Genomic DNA, 27,495 nt, shown 5'->3' with positions numbered 1-27,495 from the left:
CGTGAGGAAGGGAAAATAACACAGCGCTCGTGGTGTGTTCTTGCCCTACGTCTTTGTCTGTTTATGCGCTAAATGTTTCAGCTTGAACCAATGCCAACTTGCTCAGTTTACATACTAAAATGAACTATGGAGGTTTGGATTCGGTTTTTAAATGATATTTTCTCTCCTACTTGTTTCATATGCTACAAGCGCAGTATTATTTGTTGTTAAGAGCGTCGTACACTATTGTTTGCCAGAAGCCATGACTGATTCAAACAACGGTTTGTTTCAAATTTTCTTTAAAATGTTCTCTATGTCCCTCGCCCATCTGAATACCTCCTTCATATGACTCATACTTCTGTACTGTCCGACTCTGGAACCCTATGTAGCCATCCCAATGAGAACGAAGACCTCAACACCGACTTGAGAGGTAAGTAACGAACGCTCATCAGATCATTGGCGAATGCATTGCCCTTGTCTCTGTGTCCCCCTGCGTGCCTAATTTCACGACGGGGACATTACAGCTGGAAAACCAACATACGCAGAAAAATAATGACAGACGAGCATCGCTGAGGAGTGCGAAAATATAGGTGTAGAGGACGCTTATGCTCGTGCGCCCCTATCTAAGCAGATGGGAAAGGAGAAATTGATTTCCTTGGCAACCACTACACCAAATTTGACAGTGTTTGCTGCATTTAAAATAATTTAAGATCTGATAACAACTGGAAACAAATCGTTATTCTAGCCGTCCATGTTTTAATTAAATTCTGTAAATTGTACCTAATACAGCGTCTAAAGTGGGCAACATTGATGCATTATACACCACTTTGCAGCACACCCCTAATACGATAGTATACATTTTGCGAAATATCTGTCAACAGTGTAACAAATTCACGTAAGATATAAATTATTTATCACATTTGTCCACTTTGCATATTCTAACGGATGCAGTTTACAGAACTGCAGTATCTGTTCTCGGTGCAGAGTTACAGATTTGTAAACTTCATGCTCACAATTTTCTTAAAATTTCCGAATTTTCGGCAATGTCCGTATGAAAATAAAGGTGATAAATCAATATTCCGCTTCCGATATTCACTGGAATAATTTTTTCTCTTCAAAATGCAACAAACGTTATCAAATTGGCCCAGGGGTTATCCCATGAAAGCATTCCTGCGTTTTACATGTATTTGAATAGGTGTAATCGCAGTTGGACCCGAGCTAAAGCTTCCTCTTACGGGAAACAAAATTAGGTGTACCGCTCAACTAAGTTTAATTTAAACATACTCCCTTAATGGCTTCAGTTGAATATCACGTTTTATTGCGATAGCTGGACACTCAGACGAATTTGCGCCATCGTCGAAGTCGGAAGCTTCCGTATAAAGTCCAAGTGCAATGAGATCGCGGCCGAGTGCCATGTGTTGCAGATGCCAGAGAAAGCTTGTGAGAGTGAGGTTAGAAGGATTGTGGCTTCATGTGGCTGCGTCTTGTGCGTGCAAGGGAGCAAGGCGGGAAGGGTGTGCCGTCTTCTCGTGCGTGAAATGTGGGAGGGGGAGGAACACGAAAATGTGTGCGCACTAGGATGGGGAGGGGAGCAGGTTAGTGGGCATCCCTAATTTTACTCCGGCTGCGTCTGCGCATGGCGCACCTGAGCGGCTGCGCGCCCCACCTTAGAGGTTGGAGGTAATCTAGAATGGATTCGAAGGCTAGGCAACCCTACATAGTCGATGGCTTCGTGTGTGCTGTGTTCTCGTGGGCCTGTTCGCATTGAAGTCAGAGGCAGCACGAAGGGAATAGGTGTTGCTGCAGCTTTTTATCAAGCCAGCGTTCTGACAGTGCAGCGGGGCATGGGTTGGGCCTTTCTCGAAGTTAAAGAATCGGTGAGCAAAGTTAGTTTTGAAGAAAGGCTCACGAACATCGGACAAAATAAATGGTCAAAACACATGCACTTTAGCACAAGTATCTGTACCTGCAAAGAATGGACACAGAATGGACGAAGAGGTCGAGGAAGTTGGCATTCAAGTACAGGGTAATTGGAAGTGCAAATCGACAACCAGGAGTTACCAAAAAGAATGTGAGAGAAACAAAGAGAGGGAATTGGATGCCAAAAATGAAAAAAAATATGGACCATGGAAATTTACAATAGTGGGAATTAAGAAATTGGAAGGAAAAATCTGTACTCTAGCACAAAGCACAGCGTCTTGCTATTTGAGGCTCGACCTGGTTGCGTAAAGATAGAAAGGTGCAAGAGAAAACAATTGCGAGAAGATTAGGCATATGTCTGCTGCAGCAAAACTTCGCAGACCTTTCAGCACATCCTAATGGAATGCGAAGGGATTTCCTCAGTGAGACCCGTAGGTAATGTACACCTTCCCGAAGCGCTTGGATTTAAACTGGACGGTAGCATCAACCGGTCAGCAGTCCATATAAGCAGCAAGAGATGTTTACAGTATTGGTGAATAAAACAAAAGGCAGGGCAGAGGTTGCCCCCACTAGATCCGTACATTGGAAGCGATGCAAAGCGAAGTTTTCAGGAAGAAAATGAAGATTAAGGTGATGCATATAAAAACACTAGAATGAAAAGCATCTCCAGCCTTCCAGATTAACTTAATTAGGCTAGGTGACTATTTGTCGCCGCACTGTTTCAAAGGGGATGCCAATACATCATCGTCATCACTCAAATATTTCCACAAATATCTGTACCCCAAAAGCGTCGGCACGGAATGGAGAACGAGTTCAACAAAGTTGGCACTCAAGTACAGGGTATCTTAAATTTTTAATAGAAAACCTTAAGTAATAAAAAAGAAAGAAGAACAGAGAAGGTAAAATGTCGCGGGATCGAATACCGGCCACGGCGGCCACATTTCCATGGGGGCGAAATGCGAAAACACCTGTGTACTTAGATTTAGGTGCCCGTTAAAGAAACCCAGGTGGTCCAAATTTCAGAAGCTCCCCACTACGGCGTGCCTCATAATCAGAAAGTGGTTTTGGCACGTAAAACTCCATAATTTAATTTAGAAGTTAAATTTGGCGCAAAGCATGGCAACAAAAAATTACCACGGAGATTTACCAAAACGCAAAGAAAGAAATAAGGTGGGAAAATCTGTGTGATAAGGCAAAGGGAGTGCATTTCTATTTTTGGGTTGAGCTGGCTGCCGGAGGACAAAAATATACCAGAGCAAATATGCGCCACAAAATGAGAAATGTGTGTGCTGCAAAAGAAGCCCAGAAACGACTCGGCACATCGTAATGGAATGCCAAGATGTTGACCAAGCGAGACCCGTAGGCAGTGTCCACCTTCCAGAAACGTTGGGATTCAAAAAAAATGGAATAGTTAATTGTTAGTAGTCGAGGTAAGTGAGAGACGATTAGAGTATTTCTGAAAAAAAAAATCAGTGAAGAGATTGATAGCACTAATGTCCTTTCAAGCGTAGGTAATGGTATAGTATAGTGATGGAGGTTTTATATACGAAAGTCAAACTGGAGATCAGATAGGCAAAAGGCCAGACAGCAATAGATGTAGTAAAGCAACCTTAAATCAATCAGGCTAGGTGACTATTTTTTCCCGCCCCGTTTCAAAGGGCATGTCGATAAACATAATCATTATCATCATTATCGTCATCATGACCACCACTCTGGCACTTTGGTAGTAGGTTGGGAAAAGTAAGTTAAACTATGTGTAATTTGTTTTCAGAACTGTCAGGTGTGAGGATGGAGAGGCTTGCATAGTACAAACCACTTGGAAATTAGAAGGATGGAGAAAATTAAAAGAAAAGGAAACAAGACGAAAAATGAGTGCTGGCTTATCAAAAGTGTAGTACGGTTGGGAACAATAACTTAAGTCCATGGATACGCCTGCTAAATAAAACCTTAGAAAAACCGTTTACCACCTTCTTGGTTGCAATAATGCTATCCTTGGGTGCCTCGACTCTTGGACACTGGGAAGGAAAGGTTCGCGCTGCCATCCAAGATTTTCTGGTGGGGTCAATGAGATTTACACTGTATATTCAGACCTTAAACTCTAGTTTTATTTCCACCAAATTAAGCTCGAGTAGCTGTATCTCTGCTTTTATTTTATCTTTCATTCTCATAAAATCATTATCTGCAATTTATTTCCTTGAATCTAGTGTACGTTCATTCTCATGGTTTGTTTCAATTTTTTATTATTTTATCTTGCACCACCCGGTTTCTGGCCGCTCCCCACAAGTGGGCTTGTGCCACTAACTACTAGGCTCTACATCTACACCTACAGTACGGTAGTTAAGGAAATATGTAGGCCACAGTGCTCAAATTCAGAACTGTATTCCTGCTCTTCTGCTCCAACAAGCAAACTCACTGAGTTTTTAGCTCTTCGTATTCATTCTTGAAGTTATAGATATATCATTACGCGCCTTTGTAGCACTAAATATTTTCGCTTTCGCTAAAACAAGGAAGTCGAATACCTTGTCCTGAAAAGACAGAGTGGGGGGGGGGGGGTCACGATGAAGAAGAAATAGGAAAATTGATTGTTGCATAGCCCTGATAATATTGATTTCTGTATTTAAATTGCTTTAGACAAAGCACATAAATTGGTACTGATTCACGCTGACTGTGTGTAAAACAACGCTTCCGAATAGGCCACAATTTTTTAATCGCCGGCGACGTAGTTTTCGGAACTAAATACAGCCTCTTTTTGTGGGAGAAACAGATTACGTCCCCTACTACGCCGTTTTTGCAGCTCTTTGTGGGCATGGTCTAGTTGAAGTTGCTTACTTTAATAATTACTCGCGCAAAGTGTTTGTGACGAGTTCATTGAAAGGGGTAGCGCTGTCTGTCGAAAGAAAATCGATACTTCATGCGCTCTGATAAAGACTCAATGATCAGCGCCCACAGAGCTCTGCGCAGTGTGGCAGTCCTTGAGGTCTTCGTTTCGTTCGCAGCCTCATAGACAGCGGGTGCTGCGCCGTTTCATCGACCATCTCGGAAGACCTTCTCTTTTTACCTTCCAAACGGTCGCTAGATGGCACCGACATTATGCTTGAGAGGGATTTGTCAGTGCTAGGCTCTCCACCCTGAGAGAGCCATACGCGTATATGATATTAATGAAGGAAAAAGTTATTTTATTGAGATCTCCTCCTTAAAGCCCGTTACTGCCTGCGAACGCAATTACACAGCAGGGCTCTTCGGTGTTCATGTTTCATAACCACTCAAATGTCATTTTGTTATCTGGAATTGCCAAGTTCGCATCGTGTGGTAATAAAGTTTCTCAGAGCACTAAGTCACGAAGGGCTTAAAAAAATGTTGAACTATTTCATCAGCGAGGCTACAAGCAAGCGCAATATTCCCGCCCATGACAACCTCGGGGCGCAATGCAAATTGCGCGCGTTATTTTGAAATGCCACAATAAGTCTAACTATAATTCGCAACATCTCAGTACCAGCGAATTTTCGTCACCTCGGCTATGATGAACGTCAGCACATTTTCGATAATGTTAGGTTTTGTGTACGTGCCATATTTGGCTTTGGCTGCACGTTTTCTTAAAATATTGCAGACACCGCGTAATCTCGCCCACTCGACTTGTACACGCCCGTGGTCTGCGCTGTTATAGTGTGAGGCACAGTTATATAGCCGCTACATTGATCGCCAGCGGTGCGGTGCCAAGCGCGGCGATTTTAACGTGAACCAGTTACTCTTACTTCGTACCAAGCACCGCGTAGTTATCGACATGTCTAGAAACTAGTTAGGCGTTGCCACGCATGGTGTAGAATACAGACGGTAGTTATAGGTAACAAGGGAAATGACGCGCTATTATTGTGTTTTCTTGTTTTCTTATTGGTTGCTATGCTTTCTGTTCTCCGATGTGAGCAGCCGTCATTGGGAAAGATGGTTAGAAAATATCTGCCTACGCGTTAAGATAGGGTTCTAACGAAACTCACGCTGGCAGAGCTAGCCGTATTTGTATCATTGAGCCTTCACGGGTTTACATAAGTATTGCTCGTATATTCCGAGAATATCGCTTTCTAGCTTCCCGTATTCAAGAAAGTCGCTCTAGGAAGCGGAAATAATCCGTTTTATTTTCGATGCGAAAGCATCAAATGGCCCATTGAGCGAAAAAGCCGGCAGCGTCCGTAGCAGCGAAATGGCATCAAAATCCCAATGGCCGCGACGTCGCGTCACGAGCGGGCCTCGGCAGAGTTTTTATTTATTTGCTTATTTATTTGTTTGTTGAATTATTGATAAAGATTATTAGCACATTCGAATTGGTATACAAAATTGCGCAGTGACGTCGAGCTTTATTATTTAATGGCGTACGCCTGCTCAGCAGCAACTCAGCTGTCAAAAGACGATCAGACTTTTCTAGGAGTCCTGAACTCCTATATAACGGCGTATGTTGGCACGGTATGGTTGTAATGAATCCACACGCCGCTGTTAATTTACCCCCACCAATGAAGTCACGGCCCCCCTTAAGATAAAGGACTCATACAGTTGAACGTCCATTCACCTCAGAGAGCAATACGTATGACCACCTTGTCTATCAGTACGCACTCACTAGGGACATCACTGTATGTTGCTGCTTGCCTGTTTCGTAAATCGGTTTGTGCGCGTTTCTTAAGCAAAATAATATTCATGACCTGATTGTGAAAGGTTTAGTATTGACGTACAATCGAATGCTGAGACGTAGCGATGAACATACGTGCCGGGGACGAGTTCTTATTAGACTGGGTGCCGTCACCGCAATGCGTTGCTTTGTTGTGCTTACCTGCCGGTGCAAAGATTTTCCTAGCTACTATATTTGCACTTTCTCTCTCCAAGAAAAGTCTTGTAATGCGATAATGTTTCTACGGGTCTTTCTGGCATATTCATCATCATCGCCTGCTCTCCCCGCCGTTCCGGTAGCTGTAAAACATCTTACAGACTGACGCCTCCCGCAATTGAGTTTGATTTTCCCGTTCTTCAAACTAATGAGTGCCTTGTTTTTTTTTTTTTTACCGTTCATTCTTGTGCAGCGGAAAACATGCCCGACATGATAACTACGAAGCAAGTTGTCCTGTCAAAAGCTGGCTCGGACGGCACGCTGAAGATTTCCCGGTCCAAAGTACGCGCCTCTTCGCCGTCCTAACCTGGGTTGTCCCCGTTGTCGTGCGAAGGAACTTGCCACATCTCAACGGGTTCACTGGACCAGCGTTTAGGTTCTACGAGGCCCGCTTTCATAGTCACCATCGGTTGTCGAAAAATGCTCAACCTTGTGTCGTGCCTTAAAGTCGCTTTCTCATTCGCGTCGACATGTTAAAGACCCGTTCGGCGGCGGTGGACAGTCGTCCTATTACCTCTCTCTCGCTGGTGTAAATAAAGTTAACCTGTGTGAACAGCTGCCATTCTTTCGCTTCTTTCTTAATCATTTCCGCGCCCTGGACGAGCTCGGTTCGTCCACATGCTTCTGGTGAAAACGGTCAAGCACGAGCTCAGCTCGTCGACGGTAGTTTTCATTTTGTAGCAATGCCATGGACGAGCCTAGCTTAATTTCAGTGCTTTGTCGTGTTTGTGGCAGGTGGCAGCGCACCATTAAGGGAGCTATGCAAGAAGAAGCGAATTTACTGTTTCTGAGGACGCATAAAACATGTTGGCAACTGGAGTCTCTAAAAAACAATTTAACAATTTTCGGTCACAATTGGCGAGTGTAGCGTGGCACGGAACGGTTTTAAAAATTCGCATGTATACCACCGAAAAATATATAAGATCTGGGTGATGAATAAATGCAATTGGCTGATCTCAATCCCTGAAGGAGCAGTGTCGATGAAAGTCCGCGAAACAGTGCATCCCGAATGACTCTTCAACGGTTTTTAGCAAGAGAGACAATCTAATAGATAGTAACAAAAAGAAATCTAGGAAGCAAAGGTGTGTACGTGCCTGTGTTGTGTCTGTGAAGGTGTTGTTTTTCTACCAGTTTTGAACCAGGCAGTTTCAAAGGGTGACCTGCTGCCTCACGAAAATGACAACGGGTACAGTATAAGGTGCATGCGATTAGTAGGTGCTTTGACAGATTAAATGAGAGATCAGGGGAGTCGGTCCAATTAGGAAAAGTGTTTCGAAAATCCACTAGAGTCATTGTGCTTATTTTGCTTTTAATACAACTTGAACAAGAATTACTATGCTCACTGACCAATCTGGTTGTACGTTCTACTGGCAGAAGTATATGACCATACCGTGACATTACCGTCATTGCTTTATTTATTTATTTATTTATTTATTCATACTGTCGATCCCATCAGGGATCATAACAGGAAGGGCATAGATAGTTATCTTGCATTGTAACAATAATAATTAGCGCAATAATAAGATTAGACATATTAGACATGCAGTTAGCTGAGGCAGACAATGTAGTAGGCAGAAAAGTAACGTTATACACTGTAATAATGTTACGAAAAAAACAACAGGTAATCAAAGGCAGAAAACTTACGAAGGTGAACAAAATGGTAGACATAAATTATACAATAATACATAGCATTAAATGTAAGAGTAACAAGGGGTAATGAGGTAGTCTGTCAAATATCAACGGCGGTAAGCAATAAATACAACAGGAAAAAAAGTAAACAATTTGCCAAATAAACAATAGTACTCAGTAATGGCAAGTAATACAAGTTATAAAAGTGAGGTATACACAAGAGGTAGTAATCCATAAGATGCGTTTAAGGTGTCGTTAAAGAAATTGTGATTATGTACACAATCTAATGAAATAAAATGGCACAAAAATAGATGGTGACACAAGTACATCATAATTGTGAAGCACGCAATTCATTTTCGGCTAATGTCAAAAAAGTAGTTAACGATGGGCTGTCTGTAATACTAGGGTCCAGCTTATTCCATTCACGTGTCATTAAAGGGAAAAACGAGTGCTTATGGCTTTCCGTATGAAATGGGTGTTCGTTTAATGACAGTGAATGTTTATGTCGGGTTAGTCGGGTTTGTGCTAAAGATAAGTATTTGGAACTGTCTATTTTCAATTCATTATGAATAAGTTGATACATAAATTTCAATCGTGCAAGCTTGGCTCGTTTTTGTAAGGTCAGTATACCGGCCTGTCTTAGCAATTCTGTGGGTGAGTCTGTTAACCTATGTTTGTTGTAAATATATCTCAGTGCCTTCCTTTGAATTGCTTCTAGTTTGTTAATGAGTTCTTTGGTGAAAGGAAACCAAGCAACGTTAGCATACTCTAATACAGATCTGACAAATGTGTTATATGCTAGTAGTTTTGGGTTTGGGAGTGCTAGTCTAAGACGTCTGTTCAGGAAAAACAATTTTTTTTGTGCGGTCGAGGTAACGTTGTTAACATGGCGCTCCCATCTGAAATCGTGTGTTAATGTTAAGCCAAGGTACTTGTACTCCTTCACTTTGTTAAGTGTGGCGTTATTTATAGTGTAGTTAAATTCTGATGCGAGCTTTTTTCTAGTAATTGATAAAATTTTATAAAATTGATAAATTTAGAGAACACCCAGTCAGGTTAAGGCACTCAATTTTTTTTGAACCCACACCAGCTCTCAATTAATTAAACATGTATAAAAAAGGAAATATATGAACACAACATATGAAGCACCACACAACCTTTGCGGAGCGACAGAAGAGCCTGTCCTCGGAAGCAAAAGAAACAGAGTAATAAAAGCAGGCTTTGCAAACACACACTTGTGAAACCGCCTACTTCATTTCCATTCCCCCGTAGTGGGTAGGAGCTATTGTTTGGAAGCGAAATTAAACAAAAACTGGGGCTGAAGCTCCTCAATGGTAGTCGTATAGTGCATTCCGTTCTTTGGAATCATTATTTATGAAGCTTATATTCTACCCTTCAAAGCAAGACTGCCGTGTTTTAGCAAAAGTTTGGGCCCAAGGTGGTTCCTGCAATAATTACTAGAGGGAACTCTGGCGCTCTGATCGTTGCAATGATGTTTAGTGCACAAATTTCTCCGATTATAGTGCTTTTCGTTTGGGCCATTCTTGCGGCTTTATTTGGCAGCATTTATTTGCCTTAATAGTCCTAAATTTCAAAGCAGTCAATACTGTATAAATGCAGAAGACACGATGAACACGCATAACTGCCACTAATTACGACGGTTCTACCTGTCGAGATGGTCAAATCGAAACGCTCTCACTCGCCCGCCCGTGAGAAATTCATATGTGTGCCCTACACCGCGTGTCGATGCATGCGTCCGTGGCGTGATTCCGAGTTCGGCTTTCGAGGAAGACGGATGTGTGATGGCTTGCTCCGTGCGAGGTTCTTGGGCGGCCATTGCTGGCCGCGGTGACAGGTTTTAACGTTAAGGGCTCCGTGTCGCGGAAAAGCCGGCGCCGGCGTCAAGCGTCCAGCGTCAACCGTCGTTTCGGCAAAGATCACTTCGAACCACCCATACCCAACCATGCAGGCCCTCCAAGTAGCGCAAGAAAATGATTGAACTAATTGAATTTCTTTAGCTAAAATACGCCAACAAAATTGTAAAGTACGACTTTCGCACAACCTACAGACATGATATGATCTGATTTGAATATACGAGAACAAATAATTCTGTTACACGGGAATTCAAAACACAAACCCGCTTTCCAGCGTTTCTACAATATATAGTGTGGCCATGGCCTCCGAGATATGCACTCGCCGGCTCGCGCAAATCTCTAAGGCCATAGAGCGGCGCGTCCGGTTCCTTGAAACACCTACAGATGGCGTTCGCCCACGCCGCATCGCGGAGAAAGACAGAGCAATAAACGACAGGTTAAAAACGCGGAAGGTAAAAATTGGATAAATTCAATGGAAAAGAAGCATAGTGTTGAACTATATCGATACTGGAAACAGAGTAATACTTGTTGGGGTGCGAGTTGCTGCAGGTTTCCAGAAGAGGGTTGTAGCGTCAAAAAAGATAACACATAGCACCGGTTTGCACATGTCTCGTCTGGCTTGCTATGTGTTGTCTTTTTCGGCGCTACAACCCTCTTCTGGATACTGGAAACAGCACATCAGGAAGGAAGCGTTTTATGATAACTCAAGGCAGTGCCCTACTCTTTGAAGCTAGGCCAGGATGTCTTAGAACGCACAGCTATAAAAAGAAATTTAACGAAGAAGACACATGTACTGTGAGTGGTAGAGCTGTAGAAAGAATAGAACACCTCATACCAAAGTGTGATGGTATCTATCCCGATGTCGATGTGGGCACAGTTACGCTTCCTGAAGCCCTAGGATTTAGAGATAACAATAGTCATGTAAATAAATATGCGCTGGAAATTAGCAAAAAGCGATTGGGAGATTGGTGGCTCAAAGGCAAAGAGGTGACATAAGGTTAAAAGTGTAGGAAGACGTACTTAAAGAAAATGGTGAATTTTAATAACTTAAAACACAGTTAAACAAAAGTAAAAAGCTGAGCATAGTGGCAACTGGGGGACGCTCCTACCATCCGTCCATCCATCCATCCATTCATCCATCCATCCATCCATCCATCCATCCATCCATCCATCCATCCATCCATCCATCCATCCATCCATCCATCCATCCATCCATCCATCCATCCATCCATCGTGGCCCACGCAAGAGGCCGCGTTTCTACCAGAAAGTCCACCTTCATGCATATATATATAGCGTTCGCTGCCAGCGGTCCCCGGTAAAGATTACGGTTACATAAGCTGCAGCTGCCGGGAAGCGGGAGAAGCAGTCAGGGATCTACAATTCAGGTCAGGTTGCTACAATTGTGTCCTTAATCAAGATGACTATTCAACCATTGCTAGTATAAATGATTAAAGTGCTGCGTTTCTTCAAGTGTTATTGTAGGTGAAGATGAAGCGTTCGTAGATAAAACAAAACGAAATCGAGCACCTAGTGACGCGCTAAGCAGTGGTGCAGCAAAAAAGGGAGTTATCTAAACAAAAGGTAAAATTGAACGCAATAGAGTGAGGTGGACGTATCAAATATCAAGCTCAAAAATAGGAACAGGGCCTGCGGCAGGAGTTGAATAACCTAATGCAAATCGAGACAGCTAATCGGGTTTTGAGATGCAGGAACTGGAAGGCGTTAAAAGGAAACTAGAAAGCTTAGAGAAAGATAAATACAAAGGTGCGATTATACGTGCACGAGCTGAAAATATCTTGCGGGGGAAGTACCAACAACGCCAGCTTTGGCAGATGAAAAGGCGTACGCTCGAGGAAATGAAGTATTGAAAATTGAATATAATGGTAAGATATCGAGAGAACAGATCATGACGGCATTTTAATGTTACTATCGACCGTTGTTTGCTTGTCGTAAGCCAAAGGTGCCGGGCTATGAGGGTGAATTCTTGGCAAAGATACCGACGCTAGACGAAGAGGAAACAATTTTACTAGAAAGGGATATTAGCATGGGAGAAATTCAGAGGGCTATCGAGGAACTAAGCTCGGGCAACTCTCCTGGTTCGGATGCCGTTACCGAGCCATATTAAAAGGCGTTCAAGACGGATATGACAACATAATTGCATGAGGTATATTCAGAGGCGCACACAGTACTAATCCCAAAAAGCAAAGATAGAAATCAATTACGTAAAGCAACGGGATACAAGCCAAGTACGTTGACAAATGTTGAGAACAAGGTTTTAATGAAAGTTTTGGCAGCAAGGCTGCCGGGAGTTATAGGGAAGTTAGCCGGGTCGCATCAGACGTGCAGCATTAGTGGTAGAAAATAGTTACAAATCTTTATGTAGCTAGAAGCATTTTAGAATATTGCGATAGCGCTCTTTTCAACGAAGCAATACTGCAATTAGATCTAGCTAAGGCTTTTGGCATGGTACCATATAGTGTTCTCTTTTTGTTAATTAATTATGTAGGGCTTGGTTCCGTCATAAGTAAAGGCATCAAAATGGCACATGAAAGCTCGTGTACCAGTTTAATTGTAAATGCTGAACTTTCAAAACGCGTACAAGTACTCTCTCCGTTTGACAGAGTCGTCCGTTAAGTCCTTTACTTTTTGCTTTATTTTTGGAGCCACTCTGTAGACAAAAAGTAAATAGTAGAAAAGTCAGAGGATTTCAGATACAATTGTGTGAAGTGCATGTCCTAGCTTATGCCGATGACGTTGCCTTATTTGCTGTAGAGGAGGAGAGTGTTAGCTTATTATTAAGAATAACTGAAAGGTTTTTCGAGAAAAGCAGCAGTAAAATTAATAAAAAGAAGGGTATTGGTCTCTGGCATGGCTGTTGGAATGCCACACTCGGTGTTTTTGAAAATATGCAGTTGCTCACAACACCTAGCAGTTACCTGCAAGTACCTTTGGATAGGTATTGTGAGAACAAGTCAGTCTGGATTGAAAAAAAAAAAACGGATGAAATGCATGCAGTGGGCGAAGCTTGGGGTGGTCATGAATTGTCGATTTTTGCACGTGCCACTATTTCTAACGTTTTTCTCGCTGCAAGAATGATGTATCATCTGTAAGCACGGTAATTCATATGTAAGCACATTCAAAAATTTCACAGGTCCTTTGCCAAGTTTATATGGTGCTCCACGTGGGAGCGAACATCAAGGACAATTTTTTTTCGTCAAGTATAGAAAGGCGGTCTGTCGTGTCACTCGTTTCTTCAGCAAGTTGTATCACGTTTCGTATTGATAAGAGACGAAAGAGACCCTTTACTGTGTGTTTTTTTTTCAAACCATGTTAACAGCTTCTATGTCTGGCTTTGTTTTTTGTTTCTTCAGCCATTGAGTTTCTTTACACAATGTCACGGTTCTTACGCGAAGTTATGACGCCCTGTCGGTTTCTTAGGGCAAGATCTTCCCTTGAGTACCTCTACAATATAAAAGGAGAGCGTTTTCATAATAATTATGCGGTTTCACATGCCTTAACCGCGATCCAATTATGAGGTATGTCGCAGTGAGGGACTCCGCAATAATTTGGAACACCTGGGAGTCTTTAACGTGCGCCTAAATCTAAGTACACGGATGTTATCGCATTTCACCCCCATCGAAATGTGGCCGCCGTGGCCGAGATTTTATCCCGCAACCTCGTGCATAGCAGCCCAAAACCATAGCCACTAAGCTACCGCGGCGGGTAGAAAGCGTTGTGAAGGATCTTATTGAGAATGTGTTCCCGGTATCACTGTATCGGTTATGTTTCAAGAGGGGTGTGGGTAAGGCGTACTTAATAGGGTTAAAATATGTGCATGCCAGCGAACGTTAAAACATTTTTCTTCATGCTTCACAGAGGAACCTTGCCTGTCACAACGTCGTTAGAAGAAAGGTGGATTTGTGTGCTATGGGGGGGGGGGGGGAAGCAGATGCCTTCTGTGCAACACAGCTGAAACTATTGAACATGTTTTCATTAATCGTAATAATGCCATATTCTTTTGGGACATGTAACACAGTACTTTAAAGATAGACCTACCCCTCAATTCACATGACACTCTTTTTTTTTACCGCCTGAACGCGATTTTGACCAGATGAACATTATATTTTTATTCGGGCTGCGCGCTCTCTGGCGTTGTCTGTTGGCATATGCACATTGTTATGGTAAAGGCTATCTTGTGCACGAATATCTTGTGGAAATGGTTGTGAAAATGCTTGATCTTTACAAGATGATTGACTGCAATAAACATGTGTTGTCGATGTTGGATGCTTTAACACATATAAAATGAGTGTGCTCTGTTACCACAAACTCCTTTTAGGCTTGTAGCCAAGATGGAAATAAAGGAAAAAAAAGTCGTCCGCGGGGTAATGGTTTCCATTTCGGACTTTTTTTCTAGATGTACGTTGTTCGAATCCTGCCGTCGGTAAGTCGTCATGGTGTTTATTTAATTTCTAACATAGTACATTGTTTAAAATATTGAGTTTACGAGGTCACGAAGCCTCTTGAAGCCAGAAGGAGGAAATTTAGGCAAATCCATGTACTAACATTCAATCCCATGTTGGCTGGCTTGGTGTTCCCGTAGACACTAGCGCCAGAGTTTCTTCTAGTAAATATTGTATGAAACTCACCTTTGGGGCTATATATGTTTTGGCACCTGGCAGCTTTTTGACAAAGTGTCGCTTCGGAGGATCGTGCGCACACAAGTGAGCACAGGTAAGCGTACAGAAGTTTCTGTATTCACAGAAATTCACCTATTCAAGGCTGGATGAGGCTACGGTTTTTTTTTTTTTTGAGACACGAAATGGAAGGACTAGCGGAACGGAACAGAAAATGACCCCGGGCACCTAGCCACAGAAATGCTACGCATTAGAATAAAAGTGTGCCTTTAGTTCTGCAAGCGTTATACTACTGCATGGTCAATTGCTGAGTGTCAAAAGATTAGAAGGCCGATGTTCTAACTCCCCGCCATCACCACCACAATTGTCAAAAGAAATACGTTAAAAATTAGAAGCGTATAAAAGTAGGAAAATGAGTATAACAGTTTCTTTCATAGAGCGAGATGTGGAAGGTGAATTTTGGAGCATTTTGGTTTTGTTAGATCGTTACTCAATATCGCGCTATTAGCACCATCCGAAGCGAGAGAGGTGAGAGAGGCGAGAGAGGTGCAAGAAGGTCTTTACGACGCGGCGTGGGTTTTCACCAGTGAGATAGGAGTTTTCGGTGACGTGACGCAAAGCTCGGTTGCCCTGTAACATCAACACATGGTACTGCCCTCCGCGCACCACTTAAGCTTTATGCATCACTAGGGAATCTTTAGGCATCAAGTAGAGCGTACTTGACATAATCGGAGGCACCTTGCGTCACGGGCGGCGAAATACCCGATTTGTTCAGCATTATCGTGGAAGTTCCGGCGCGGCGCGGTCACGCCTCTGGTTTCCCTTCGTGAAATGGTGTTCGCGAAGCTGTTTGCGAGGGACTGCAAGAAAGGGGTCCAAGAGTAGGTGTCTGCTGAAAAAGATAACTCGACAGAAGTGACGGCTGAAATAGATTGTCTGCCTAAACGAAAATTTTTGGGCGTTGGCTCTTTTCCGATGCCAACTTTGTTGTATACGAGACGATCCCCTTCATGTTCAGCTAGCTTACTTTGAGAGGAATGGAGATCGAACATGTGTTTCTCAAATGGCATTGGTGATACCAGCAGCTTCCATGGTCCCAATAACCTCATATCCGCATGCTGTGTTGGCTTACGGAGACAACGTAGCGAGCTCCCGAGCTGACGAAATGCGAGCTTCTAGAGGAGCATCGATGACCTCAAAGCCTTTTAGGGATATTACAACACGAGAAGCGAAAGAGGGTAATCAAAGCCAGGGCGAGGGGCAATCAGCCGTGGTGACAAACGCAATTTTTTCGCGTATCTTGCATTTGCCCTTTATCCCCGTAATTCAGGCTTGACTTCGGCCACAAAATCGCCTCATATATTTTAGTCACCACCCATGGTATGAAAAACAAGCATGGAATTAATAAGGCACGTGCCTCGAGAGAAAGCCAATTTCCGCAGGCTGTAAGTGCCAGTAATAAAGGAACGCGGTGATGGCAGAAAACGAGGAAAAGGAAGAAGAACAGCGCCATACTTGTGAAAGGTCACGCGTTTGCGCTTCCTGGAATTCGTCGATGTCTCAAGCTCCTCAAGTCCTGCGCAGTTCCGAGGCACTTCAAGCCTCTAAAAGCCGACAAGGTTCGTATGGGACGGATTTTACTGTTGAATGTGCTGATGTTTAGTGGAGCTGCAACACACCTTGACGCAGCACATTGCTCAGCAGTGCCCCTATCGTTAGAGGTCGGACAGGATCGTTTGCTGTCTGGCAGTAATGTTTAATGCGATTATTTATTAAGTGACGAAGCAAGTCAACATAGAAGACTGTTACCTATGCCTGCAGTTTTTCCCCTCTTCCTATAGTATCACCTGTAATGTCCATGGCCTAGACTTCATGGTGGGCGCTGGCGTAACCCGGAGGGTAAAGACAATGGAACTTGCCTTCCAAGTAATGCCGAAGCAATACCTTACGTGTTACCTATGTTTCATGCTATTACGCAGACGCTACGTAACACTGTATTGAAAACATCACAATAGCTGGCAGTTCTCCTCTACGACACACAGTCGCATTCTAGTTGGGTTTAATGCCTCTAAACTCGAGATTGGTTAATAAAGGACGCCGTGGTGTAATGGCTCCGGGTTAATTCTGTCCACGTGGAGTTCTTTAACGTGCACATAAAGCAGTGTACAAGAGGGATTTGGCCACCACAGCCGGGAATCGAACCTCCAACCTAGTGCTTACCAGCACTTGGTATCAATAAGCAACGCAACCTGCTTTGGAGCCCAAAAATTTTTGCTTCGAAACGTAATTATCAAGGATTATAAAGGAAAAGTTAGCTTGAGTATACGTCACATGAATAGACAACTTCTTTGCGTGGTTTTCTTTAACCAGTAAGCTGTAATGTTTGTTTCTCACGTCTGGTTCTACCGGCTCCACGTTAGAGATCAGATCTATGAGTTCGTACGACGGCGGTGATGAAAGCTGGCGGTGTGTTCAGTACCGAATAGCAATGAATGAGCATAACGATGCTGAAAAGTTGCAAGCAATAAAGATCATTTGAGCTGTAAATGTGTTACGGGATTCAGTGAACTCCGCCTAAGAGCAACCAGCAGCACAGCCTGCGTGGAGGCTCCAAAATTGCCGTATCACCAAGGAATTGGTGAGAACGCACGGGGGGCATCAGTTATGAATCACCATTATAAGAACCACCAGCAAACAAACCCCTAGGACATCAGGCGAATTGTGTGAAAACTCGCTTATAGAACTTCGCTGTCTTTGATGTATCACTTGCTCAGATTGGGATACATCAGCGAAGGGTGCTTTTCAACTCGTTCTAGAATAGTATGTTGATACATATTAAGACAACAGGCATCTCGTCACTTGTACTATAATACGACTTATGAAATATTGACAGGTCGGTTCATTATTAAAAAAAACTGGCGAGCTTGATGTGTTTCCGGCTTCTGCAATAGGTGTTGTCCAAATGCACGTCCCATAAAGTGGTACCCTCTGGATTTAGAATGCGAAACCTAAAGGCTGCGGTTTTGCTGGTCGAATGCGGCGGAAGTCATTTTGGTAGCTAGAAACACGCCACAGACGCAGGGTTTAGGAAACCACTAATTGCTTGTGGCATTGGCAGCACACAGAAGCATGGCTTTCGAGAATGCGTTCAGTCACTGAGAGCCGTCTCTGGTTAGACTTGAACTCCACTTCTAACCAGCAGCTGTGACTCTGCGCTGAAGCTTGTAAAGAAGGAAGTTCACCGCTGAAAAGCCAAGGGGATTTTCCTGCTGCGCCGAAGAAAGAGCAGTCGCCGCAGAAGGGATTGCGGCACGGTGGGTGTGAGATAGCAGGGATCAGTGAGAAAGTCTGTTTCGAAAACACTGTACATAGGAATATGCAGTCGTGAAAGATAGAAAAGAATAGGTAATCATGAAATGGAAAATGGGTTTAACATGCCCGTGAGGAAGAGAGGTAAGGGCTGCGGGTGTTCCTTAAACCCTGAGTCGAGGCACTTTAACGTTGGAATGAGTATTTATGCTAACAACGTCTCCTTAGTTGTTGTGCGTATGAGACTGCTGCGTGCAGATGCTATGTCGGGAGAATGAGAACGTCATTAGACTCCTGTAATAATTTATTTTTCTGTCGCGCGATCTCAGAAAGTGATTGCTAAAAACAAGGGGCGTCTCTTGTCGCCTGCAGGTTCAAAAGAGGGCGACATGGGCGTGGCCAAGGCTCCTCTTACATCGCCTGCTATTTCTGGCAGCGCGGTAGCGATGACGGAGTGTGTTGAACTCCAGCGTGACAGGAAGAGCTCTACGGGTCACAACGAACAGGTGTCAATTCTTAGGAAAATTAGCAGCGCTATAGAAACACTTACGCGCTTTCAAAGCGTACACCCCTGCATTTTTTAATAATATCGCTCGAGCGTACACCGCGCGGCATATCAGCGTCTTATAATGGCGAGAAACGATCAGATTAGACAATAGTACGCGCATGCGTGCACTTTAGTGCTGGGTTGGTCTCCAACGCTGTTCACTCCAGAAGGACGCATACCATGCGAAGGTTATCGGCACGCTCCTGTATACAGAATAAAAAGAAAAGCTGTGAATCAGAACATGTGCCTGTCTAAGATGCGTCATCTGCGATGAAATTTCAAATTTGCTTTCGTGTTACCGCACCCGCGCACGGGCTACGGAATCAGGGTGAGATATAAGAAAGACAGGAACTTATCAGCACATAGGATCTGTAGGCTGTGAACGATGAGGTACCCACGGTTAAAGAAGGCAGAGCGCGTGGACTCCTGAAGGGAATAACGTAGCAGACGACGCTCGCACTGAAGATTGCTTCGGGTGCTCGAACGTATTATGGGCGATCTCGCCACTTCACGCCGTTATAAGGCGCTGCTAATCTGATGAGTCCACGGGCTCATGCGATATTAAAAGAAACATGCAGGGGTGTACGTTAATATTACTTATTGCTGTCAAACTTCTTTACACGGGAGTAACTGCTCAGTCCCGTATTCAACTCCATTTCCCGTAGTTCTTCTCGCAATCTCCGAATGAAGGTGTTTACACTGACTGTGCACGATCGGAGTGAATGTATTTTGTTGGGGAAATTACGATAGATCTGGACAATAGAGTTAAATATGAGACACGCACTTACTCCCGCATAAAGGAGTCGTGAACACTGTCTTCGTGCTTATAGCCTATGTTGCTTGGGTTATCTGTACAATAACTTGAAAGCGCGAAGGTGCGTACGAAATGTGGCAGGGCTACCGCTAGTTTCATGGTAAGCCAAAGAGATTTATCGGAAACTGTACGGTTGTGGGTTTTCAACGCCAATACTTGGCTACAAGTCTTCAAATGTTTTTTAGGCTTGTAGCGCAGCTCAGAAAGAGCAAGAAAGGAAGGAGGTAGGGGTAATGAAAGGGAACGGAAAACAGAGTGACAGAGTTTTCCGTTCCCTTTCATTACCCCTACCTCCTTCCTTATTTTGCTCTTTCTGAGCTGCGCTACAAGCCTAAAAAAGTCATGACATACCAACTCGCCCAAACTGCCACGCTTCAAATGTTGCTTGCAGATTATTACTTTTCGAAAACTTTGCAACTGCCTGTAAATAGGTATTTCATTGGTCCAAACTATATTGATAACATAAGTTTCTAGAGGCCAGAGGCCAAAGTACCTAAGTTGTTGCAACATGAACACATTATAACCCGCTTTTTTCGTTTTTTTTTCTGTTTAACGTGGATACCTACATGTTCAGGGTTATATGCTGCACTTTAGCGTACTATGGTAATTTACATTTATAACCTGTACTTTATTGCTTGTGGACCGGGGAGGAAAGGGGAAGAGGGGGTAAAAGGGGAACATTTTATTATTTCACCGTCTATATCAGTAAACAAACTGTAACCCAATAATTTTGTCGATTCTGTTCTCAGTTCGTGTAAACTCGTGTACAGTGTGTTAAAATATGTGACATTATGTGTGTCCGCTGACTGCCAATGAACTACCACTAAATAATGTATAATAAAAGCGTATATTGCGGGTACAGGGGCCCCTGTCAGGCGCTGTGCGCCTTTCGCCCCTGCACCTTTCTTGAAATTGTACTCAAGATGAAAATAAACATTCATTCATTCAGTTATCCCTTGACCATCGTCGGACTCATGATCTGCATTGATGTTGTGCACATAACGTCGAAACACTATGTAGTGATACAAGAAAGAAATCTAACGCAACATTAAAATATATTTTTAAGGAGTTCATGTCAAGTAGAAATTTTTACTTAAAGGGCACAAAAAGCCTCAAGTGCACTTGATAAGAATGATGCTATTTCAGAGTTCTATGAAAGTTTCACATGTAAGTCTAATGAGTGTAACGCACGCTGTATAAAGCTCTCCTAGTTGAGACGCGCAATAGAATTGCAGGATTGCTTTCATTTAGTTTCAACTGTAAATTCAGAGTAATCATTGTGCTTGGGCCAGATGCATTGAAGTTAGACAGTCGTTGAGGCAGTTTAAGGGAACTTGTTGCAATTAGAACAATAGCCGAGCGTCGATAAGCTTACGTCAGTCAAGTACAGCAACTAACCAGGTCCGTTTGTCTAAAAGACGTCATTCGGTTAACAAAGGGATTACACTGTCTTCCATTTTATAGGTTCCCACACCGTTATATACAACGTCGATGCCGCCGTCACGATGGCAGGTGCTCGCCACCACCTCGGTAAAGTCCAGCCCGCTTGCACTCACGATGTCTGACAAGGTGGGACGCCGAAGAAGCTCCACCAGACTGAGAACCTTTGCCAGAAACCTAAAAGTCAGGTGTAAGTAGTGTGATCCCTTACGCATATTAATTACTCTCTTGACTGCTATGTCGGACTGGCTGGCTGGCTAATTGCACAACTGGCTGGTTGGCTTGGCTTGGCTTGACTGCCTGGCTGTCCTAACTGTGGTAGACAGAACTGCGACTTTAGACCTTAACCCTTAGTTTTCTTTTCTCATTTCGTAAAGTATAAATGTGAATAAAGCGCAAGTTGAGGTCATTTCATGGCTTACAATTATTGTCGATAAAACTAAGGTAGGTAGGGCACTTCAGGATCACGCTAATACTCAGGTCATCGCTAACTAAGCCCGTCTTTTGTCCTTCTTCATGACTTGTATGTTAAGAACGCCACAGCCACAGCACAATTGTGGCAAATTTCTCGGAACTTGCGGTCGAAAAAAGAAAACACTGAAATAAAGAAACACACGAACAAATAAAGAAAAGAAAGAAACCGCCTCCATTCCTCTTTGTGAAAGTGGATGTAGAGCAAAGCTGTTACCGACATTAGACGACGTTACACAAGCCCCGCCAATCACAAGCGACCTAAGTCACGCGCGCGCCACGTGTGCGGAAGTGCAGCACATATTCTCATTCTTCATGCCCTCTGCCAAGCGCCAGAGCTTTATTGCACTAAATGAATGCTTAAATGTAAATTGTGTTAGAAAATGCGTAAAGTACGACTTACATACAAGGTGCACAAATGAAGGCTTTGGATTGTAATTGTACCGAAGGAGAAAACGTAATTGTGTTCAGCGGAAAGCGAAAAAAAAAACCCATTTTCCAGCTGCCGTTTCAGGTATGTCTGAGTGGGCTCGGCCGCCAAGTGACGGTGCCGGTTTTCGACAGGGTTTGCCATAATGTCGGCTGCGCTCGCAGCACACACTATGCGACAGATGCAACGGGCAGATCACTCACGCATCAAGGATGGATGCATTGCGCGCACACACAAGGCACACACTCGTCACGCGCGCACGCGCATGCGCGAAAGTGCAGCAAACATCCTCATTCTAGCAAACCCTCCACCTAGCGCAAGTGCGTTATTGAGCTGATTGAATTTCCCAAAGTAAAATGTGTCATAAAATACGTTATGCACGACTTCCACACAGCCTGCCGACATGATTGCATCGGGTTGTAATCCGAATATGCGAGAATTCCTATAAACTCCAACACAAAGCGTTTTTCAGCTGCCGTGGTGGCGGTAGCTCACCGTTTTTTGGGTGAGCACAGACCAAAAAATCCTGACCAATTAGATGCTGACAGCTTGACTGTAAAACAAAGAAGAAATTCGGTTTTTCTCATTAAAGCTTATATTATTTATCCTAATGATGTTTCTAGTACAGTATTGTCCTGCAGAAATTGCTTTAAATATATCTTCTCCACTATCACGTGACTCATCTCAACTTTCACTGCCACACTTCAAATTAGAAATTATCGACGAAACTGCTCAATCACGCAAGGAAAAATGACTCGGTTTTGCTAAGAAGAATAAAACGAGAGTCGAAATTCAACAACTGAGACGAGTCTGTATTACGTCAAATGTAAATCAATGGTAGCCTAAACCATTCACCAACTGGCGTTGTGGGCTGTTCTTACTAATCAGGCTCTTTTTCCCCTAAACTCCAGCTATAGATGTGACGCACATGTTGTGAAAGTTATGGCTCTGAGCCTTCGGAAATTCACTTTGGAGACATGCTGTGGGAAAGAAGTTAAAAAAAAGGCACATTAAAGGGCGTTTGGCAGTTTGTAGATTTCCTTTCTTTTCATTTATTTAGTCTCGAGGCTGAAGCCATAAAGTAAAAATTTGGGGCTACAAAAAGAAAGGAAGGGGGGCTCGGGTTTAACCTTAGATAGTACCAAGTTAGTACAACATTAACATAACAGCATTACATAAGCAACTATATTTTAAAGAATAATGAGAAACAGCAGTCAAACACGTTTTGGCATCGGTTATGGAGGTGAGAGAGGCTGGAAGGTGGTGTTAGTTTCAGCTTTTTTCCGCTCGTTCTTGGTACGAAGGTGTCAATGTTCATCATGGCGTGACTGGTGGGCACATCAACCTTGAACTGGGGGTACACGCCACACATTTTAACACTGTAAGGGTGTAAAAAGTGTTTATCAGCTTTACAACCTTTAGTTTACCCATTAGCACCCATTTTACTAAAAACATCCCACTAGGATTGATCAAGAAACTCAGAATACAATGAAGGATTAACAACTTATATAAAGGTGTTCGTGCACCTACTAACACGTTTGCTATACCTTGTAAAACTGTCTTTGCAGGATGAAAGATTTGCCCTTGTGCAAGGTTTCTAATGAAATCACGCAGTTTGAGTTCCTGGACGATATATATATATATATATATAAAGTAGCGAAGTCCCTGCGTTCGCCTCCGATGCATTTCTTCTATTTACGCACGAATTAGTTCTCCTTTGATTTCGTTTGCGCAGTAATCCTAATAAACAGGTCGTAAGCAACGGAAAATAAAAATATTTCGACCTCTCAAGGCCGCCTGCCGTTTTGGGCTGATTTCCTAACAGCACGTGCTGGATGGATTTTCATACTGGAGGCCCCGTCGCTGCCTTCCGGACACTTTCAGTACAGCGTCTCACTGTCACGCGCAGTCGGCAACATCAGCTTCCGCGAGTACACGGCATCGCGGACCTCGGCGGTGATCCAAAAGAATCGCCTCGCGTTTTCGATGTGCGTGGCGGTGGCCTTACTGCTCGTCGGAGCTTTCATGCTGTTCGCGCTGCTCATTCCTGAGGACAAGAGCAGCTCGGGCGGCACGCGGATTTGCGACACCGACGAGTGCCTACGTGCCTTCTACTACCTCGACCGGGCCGGAGACCTCTTGGCGGACCCTTGTCACGACTTTCACAGGCAAGGCTGCGTGACAAAAAATGTGGAAAAGGAAAAAAAAAGCAACATGCATATCCAACGCACATCTCGGAATCTATGCGAAGCAAAGATTCCACGAAGCAGCTAAATAACTCCACCTTAATCCACTTTACTACACCTTATTCCAGCTTAATCTCCTCATCTACATCTCCATCCAATTTTGAGAGTGAGCCGGGTCCGACGGTGTTTCTATTCACCGTGGGATTTCGCAGTGCGAACCGCAGCAGGTCCAGTGCCAGGAACGTGACGTCGTTGCTGTGTCACGTGGGTTTTGTTACCATCGGATTATAACAACGGACGCCGGACTTACTGCTTTGTGGGGCGTATATTGTTTTTAGATTAATATGTATTGAACTTGTTCATCTTCTGCAATCCGTTCTGCAGCACAACCATTGCGTGTCTTCCCGGCAGATCAGCCAGACGCAAAGAAAAAAAGCCCTACTGCGCGATCAGTGCAGCAAACGCGACCGCTAGTTACACTGCCTCCAGGATCGGCGTACCTTTCATCACGCGATCTTCTTTACTACTGCGCTCTAAGCAGGGTGGACCCACCTTATCCGGCGAGAAGCCGATCAAACAGGCGCGCCAAACTCCGGGAAAGAAGTCGTAGAAAACTTCGTTTTCATAAAGGAACTATGCGCTCGAAGGCGTACATTTGTTTTAGTAAGTGTATGTAGGTGCCGTTTCTTGTTTCAAAGTTTGAATTTGTAGAAAATATAGCCTGAAACCTGCGCCTCTTTCGGGGTAGTATAAGATGGGGCTAGATATGAACCGATTCATTAAGCGCGTGCTTTCATTGGCCTAGCAGCCATGCTTTAGCATAGTTCAGGAAGGTTTGCAAACAAATCTTCGTATTAAAAAGAGTGCTGTACTACAGCGGCAATTTGAACTTGCTGGTGCATGGTCCATTAGGAGAAGTGAACGTTTCGGCCATTAGAAGGACCGACAGGGGTGCTGCGAGCGCCGTTCACGTGACGTCAGGGCAAGCACTCGCGCTTTTCGTTTGCTGCAGTTGGGGTGGTGTCCAGCCACCTCCTGCAGTGTTTCTGTTTGTGTGCTCTCGTTCTGTATGTACTCTCGTGGTGATGTTCTGAAATATATGCGTACGGCAGATTCCTTTGCGAAAATTTATCAAAGCGCTTATTTCCCAGACAAGGCTATACCTCTCAGTGTAAATGCAGTGCCGGCCAATGGAGATCAGGCCAGTACGGTGCGGGTTTTTTGCGCGTGGTTCTGCACGCCTTAGTGTTAGTTCACGTGGATTCAAAAATTATAAGCGCAAGAATATAGGATATAACAATCCAGTGAGGCGACAATATTTGCTGTGGTGCAACAAGAGGGAACCAAACGCTGGCTTTATATTGTTTCTTCAAGATTTACCCCGATTTTAACTCGCCGAAACTAGTTTGCTCACAACGAATAGTTAATAGAAAAATGTTGTATTTTCGCTTTTCTTGCCAAAAACGCTCGGCAGGAGCACGAGGAGTGAGTTACCACTGCAGCCTACAGATCCTTGCTTTTTTTTGAACCGCTTCTCAATACTAGGCCTTTTTTTACTGGGTAATTTTAGGCAGCGATAATTTTGAGCTTATATTAGAACTAATGATAATTGAGGCTTTAAGCTGTAGGCAGCGCATGAAAATGCATGGACCGACAGTTATATACATTTCAGTGTTACACGTTCCAATCGGTTCATAAATTTGCAGTTGGTTGTTGCTTGAGGAATAGCTATGACGGATCTGTTCTGAGAAGCGGACACAGGTGCGCAGCCTAACTTTTTGAGCGAGATATTCGGTTTAGAACACGAGGCTCCAGCCATCGAGAAGCCGAAGCCTTGTTCATTAGCAGTATGGCACGCATTGAAGACGTCATTCACCGGAGGAAGTCACAAGCCAAGTTGATTTATATGAGGCTAATAGTGTCTTCTTTGTGGTTTAGGCGCACGACACAGCTCTTTTGTGGACTGATGAAAATAATAGTTCTCAGTTTGTATAATAAAACCATGGAGGTTCGAGAAATCCTGATATAAAACATACTTGGACTGTCCTCTTCAAACAGGCTGAGCAGCGCTTTATTGTATGTAGCAATATACTGTGAGCACTCCAATCGGCGCTACAAAGAACTGCTATTTTGTTTAATTTCGAAGTTCTCGACCGAGGGTTTATGTGAACAAAGCGTGCCTCGTCATAACGACAGTCTGTTGCTCTCGTTCGGGAGGGGTGGGCCATATTGTCGATAAGGACTTGTGCAGGTCACTATGAAACGTTTTATTACTTATAATTTCTTACAATTTTTTTTCAGGGGGCTGATGCTATGGTATTCATGAAGTATATACCATACGTATTATACACAGTAGCGTTAGTAACTATGAACAATGCTTTTTCTGGGTGCTAATTTCGGAGAAATGTTAAAGTAGTAATAGATTTTTTTCATATAAGATGCTTACCTAATTGTTTCTCTTGCGTGATATTACTTTGCCAACATTTGACTTGAAAAAAAGAAAACTCATGAGAGGAATAAGAATATTGATGAAAGCCTCACAGGCAGTGTCGTTGTAACATAGGGATTCATACTGTTGACCCTAAATACCAAGATTGCCGACCATATAAAATGCAATGTCTGCCATAACTAAGTAATAATGGAATGTCATTTTTTGAACAAGGCATTACGCAAAATGTTGCATGCTCAATTTGCGGGCTTTCTTTTGGCACATAATTCATGGACAGATATGCCACATCTCTGCATTGCTAAAACAGTAGATCCCTTCAACTTTACATAGCTTGCAGTGTACAAGTTGCACATTTCTTGCTATTCACATGACACAAAAAAACAGAACACTGCAGTTTAGGCGTGAGATCAGAATACAGCTAAAACCTCCTTGAGGAAGTACGGCTGGCGGGCTCAATACCTCGAGCATGAGCGAAGCAAAAGAGCACGAACGACACCCGAGCGAGCCGTAGTGAGCGGCGTCCTGGCCGTGAGGGCACCACTCCAACTTCTCGCCGCTAATAATGCGCTGCGGACGAGTATGTATTTGGTGCACTTAGGGCAAAATACGTACTGTAACGTCTTTTGTCCTTGTCCGCAACGAGCCTATACACTTACTCTCGTTGTTACCACTAGCAGTATATTGAATGCTTAGCGCTGATCTCGATGATAGCAGCCGAGCAAGCGGTGCAAACAGCGTTTCGGACCATCTACCGTCGTCATGCATGCAACAACAATAGAAAGAGTTCGCTGTCTGATTTTTATAGTAAATACATGTTTTTATTGAACATCCGTACGCAACCAAATTGTTGAACAGCATGCTGGATAAGTTGGAATGAAGTGATTCTGAAAAAAATAAGAAAAAAAAAAGACAGACCACGAGAATGACATTAGGGAGCGTTTC

At 43.5% G+C, this 27,495-nt stretch overlaps 1 protein-coding gene across 1 annotated transcript in view; it reads left to right on the top strand.

Moving 5' to 3' along the window:
• Positions 1–7,324, top strand: part of LOC142570874 (synaptogenesis protein syg-2-like) — a 154,946-nt gene extending 147,622 nt beyond the window's left edge. The window contains exons 12-13 of the mRNA XM_075679182.1: positions 369–409; positions 6,963–7,324. Coding sequence (XP_075535297.1) covers positions 369–409; positions 6,963–7,075 — 154 coding nt within the window. The 3' untranslated portion in view covers positions 7,076–7,324. The remainder of the gene's footprint in view (positions 1–368; positions 410–6,962) is intronic.
• Positions 7,325–27,495: the final 20,171 nt, after the last annotated feature.

Source organism: Dermacentor variabilis, chromosome 2 (genome assembly GCF_050947875.1).
Source record: "Dermacentor variabilis isolate Ectoservices chromosome 2, ASM5094787v1, whole genome shotgun sequence".
In the NCBI taxonomy this organism is placed as follows: Eukaryota; Metazoa; Arthropoda; class Arachnida; order Ixodida; family Ixodidae; genus Dermacentor; species Dermacentor variabilis.
This window is presented reverse-complemented; position numbering and strand designations above follow the sequence as displayed.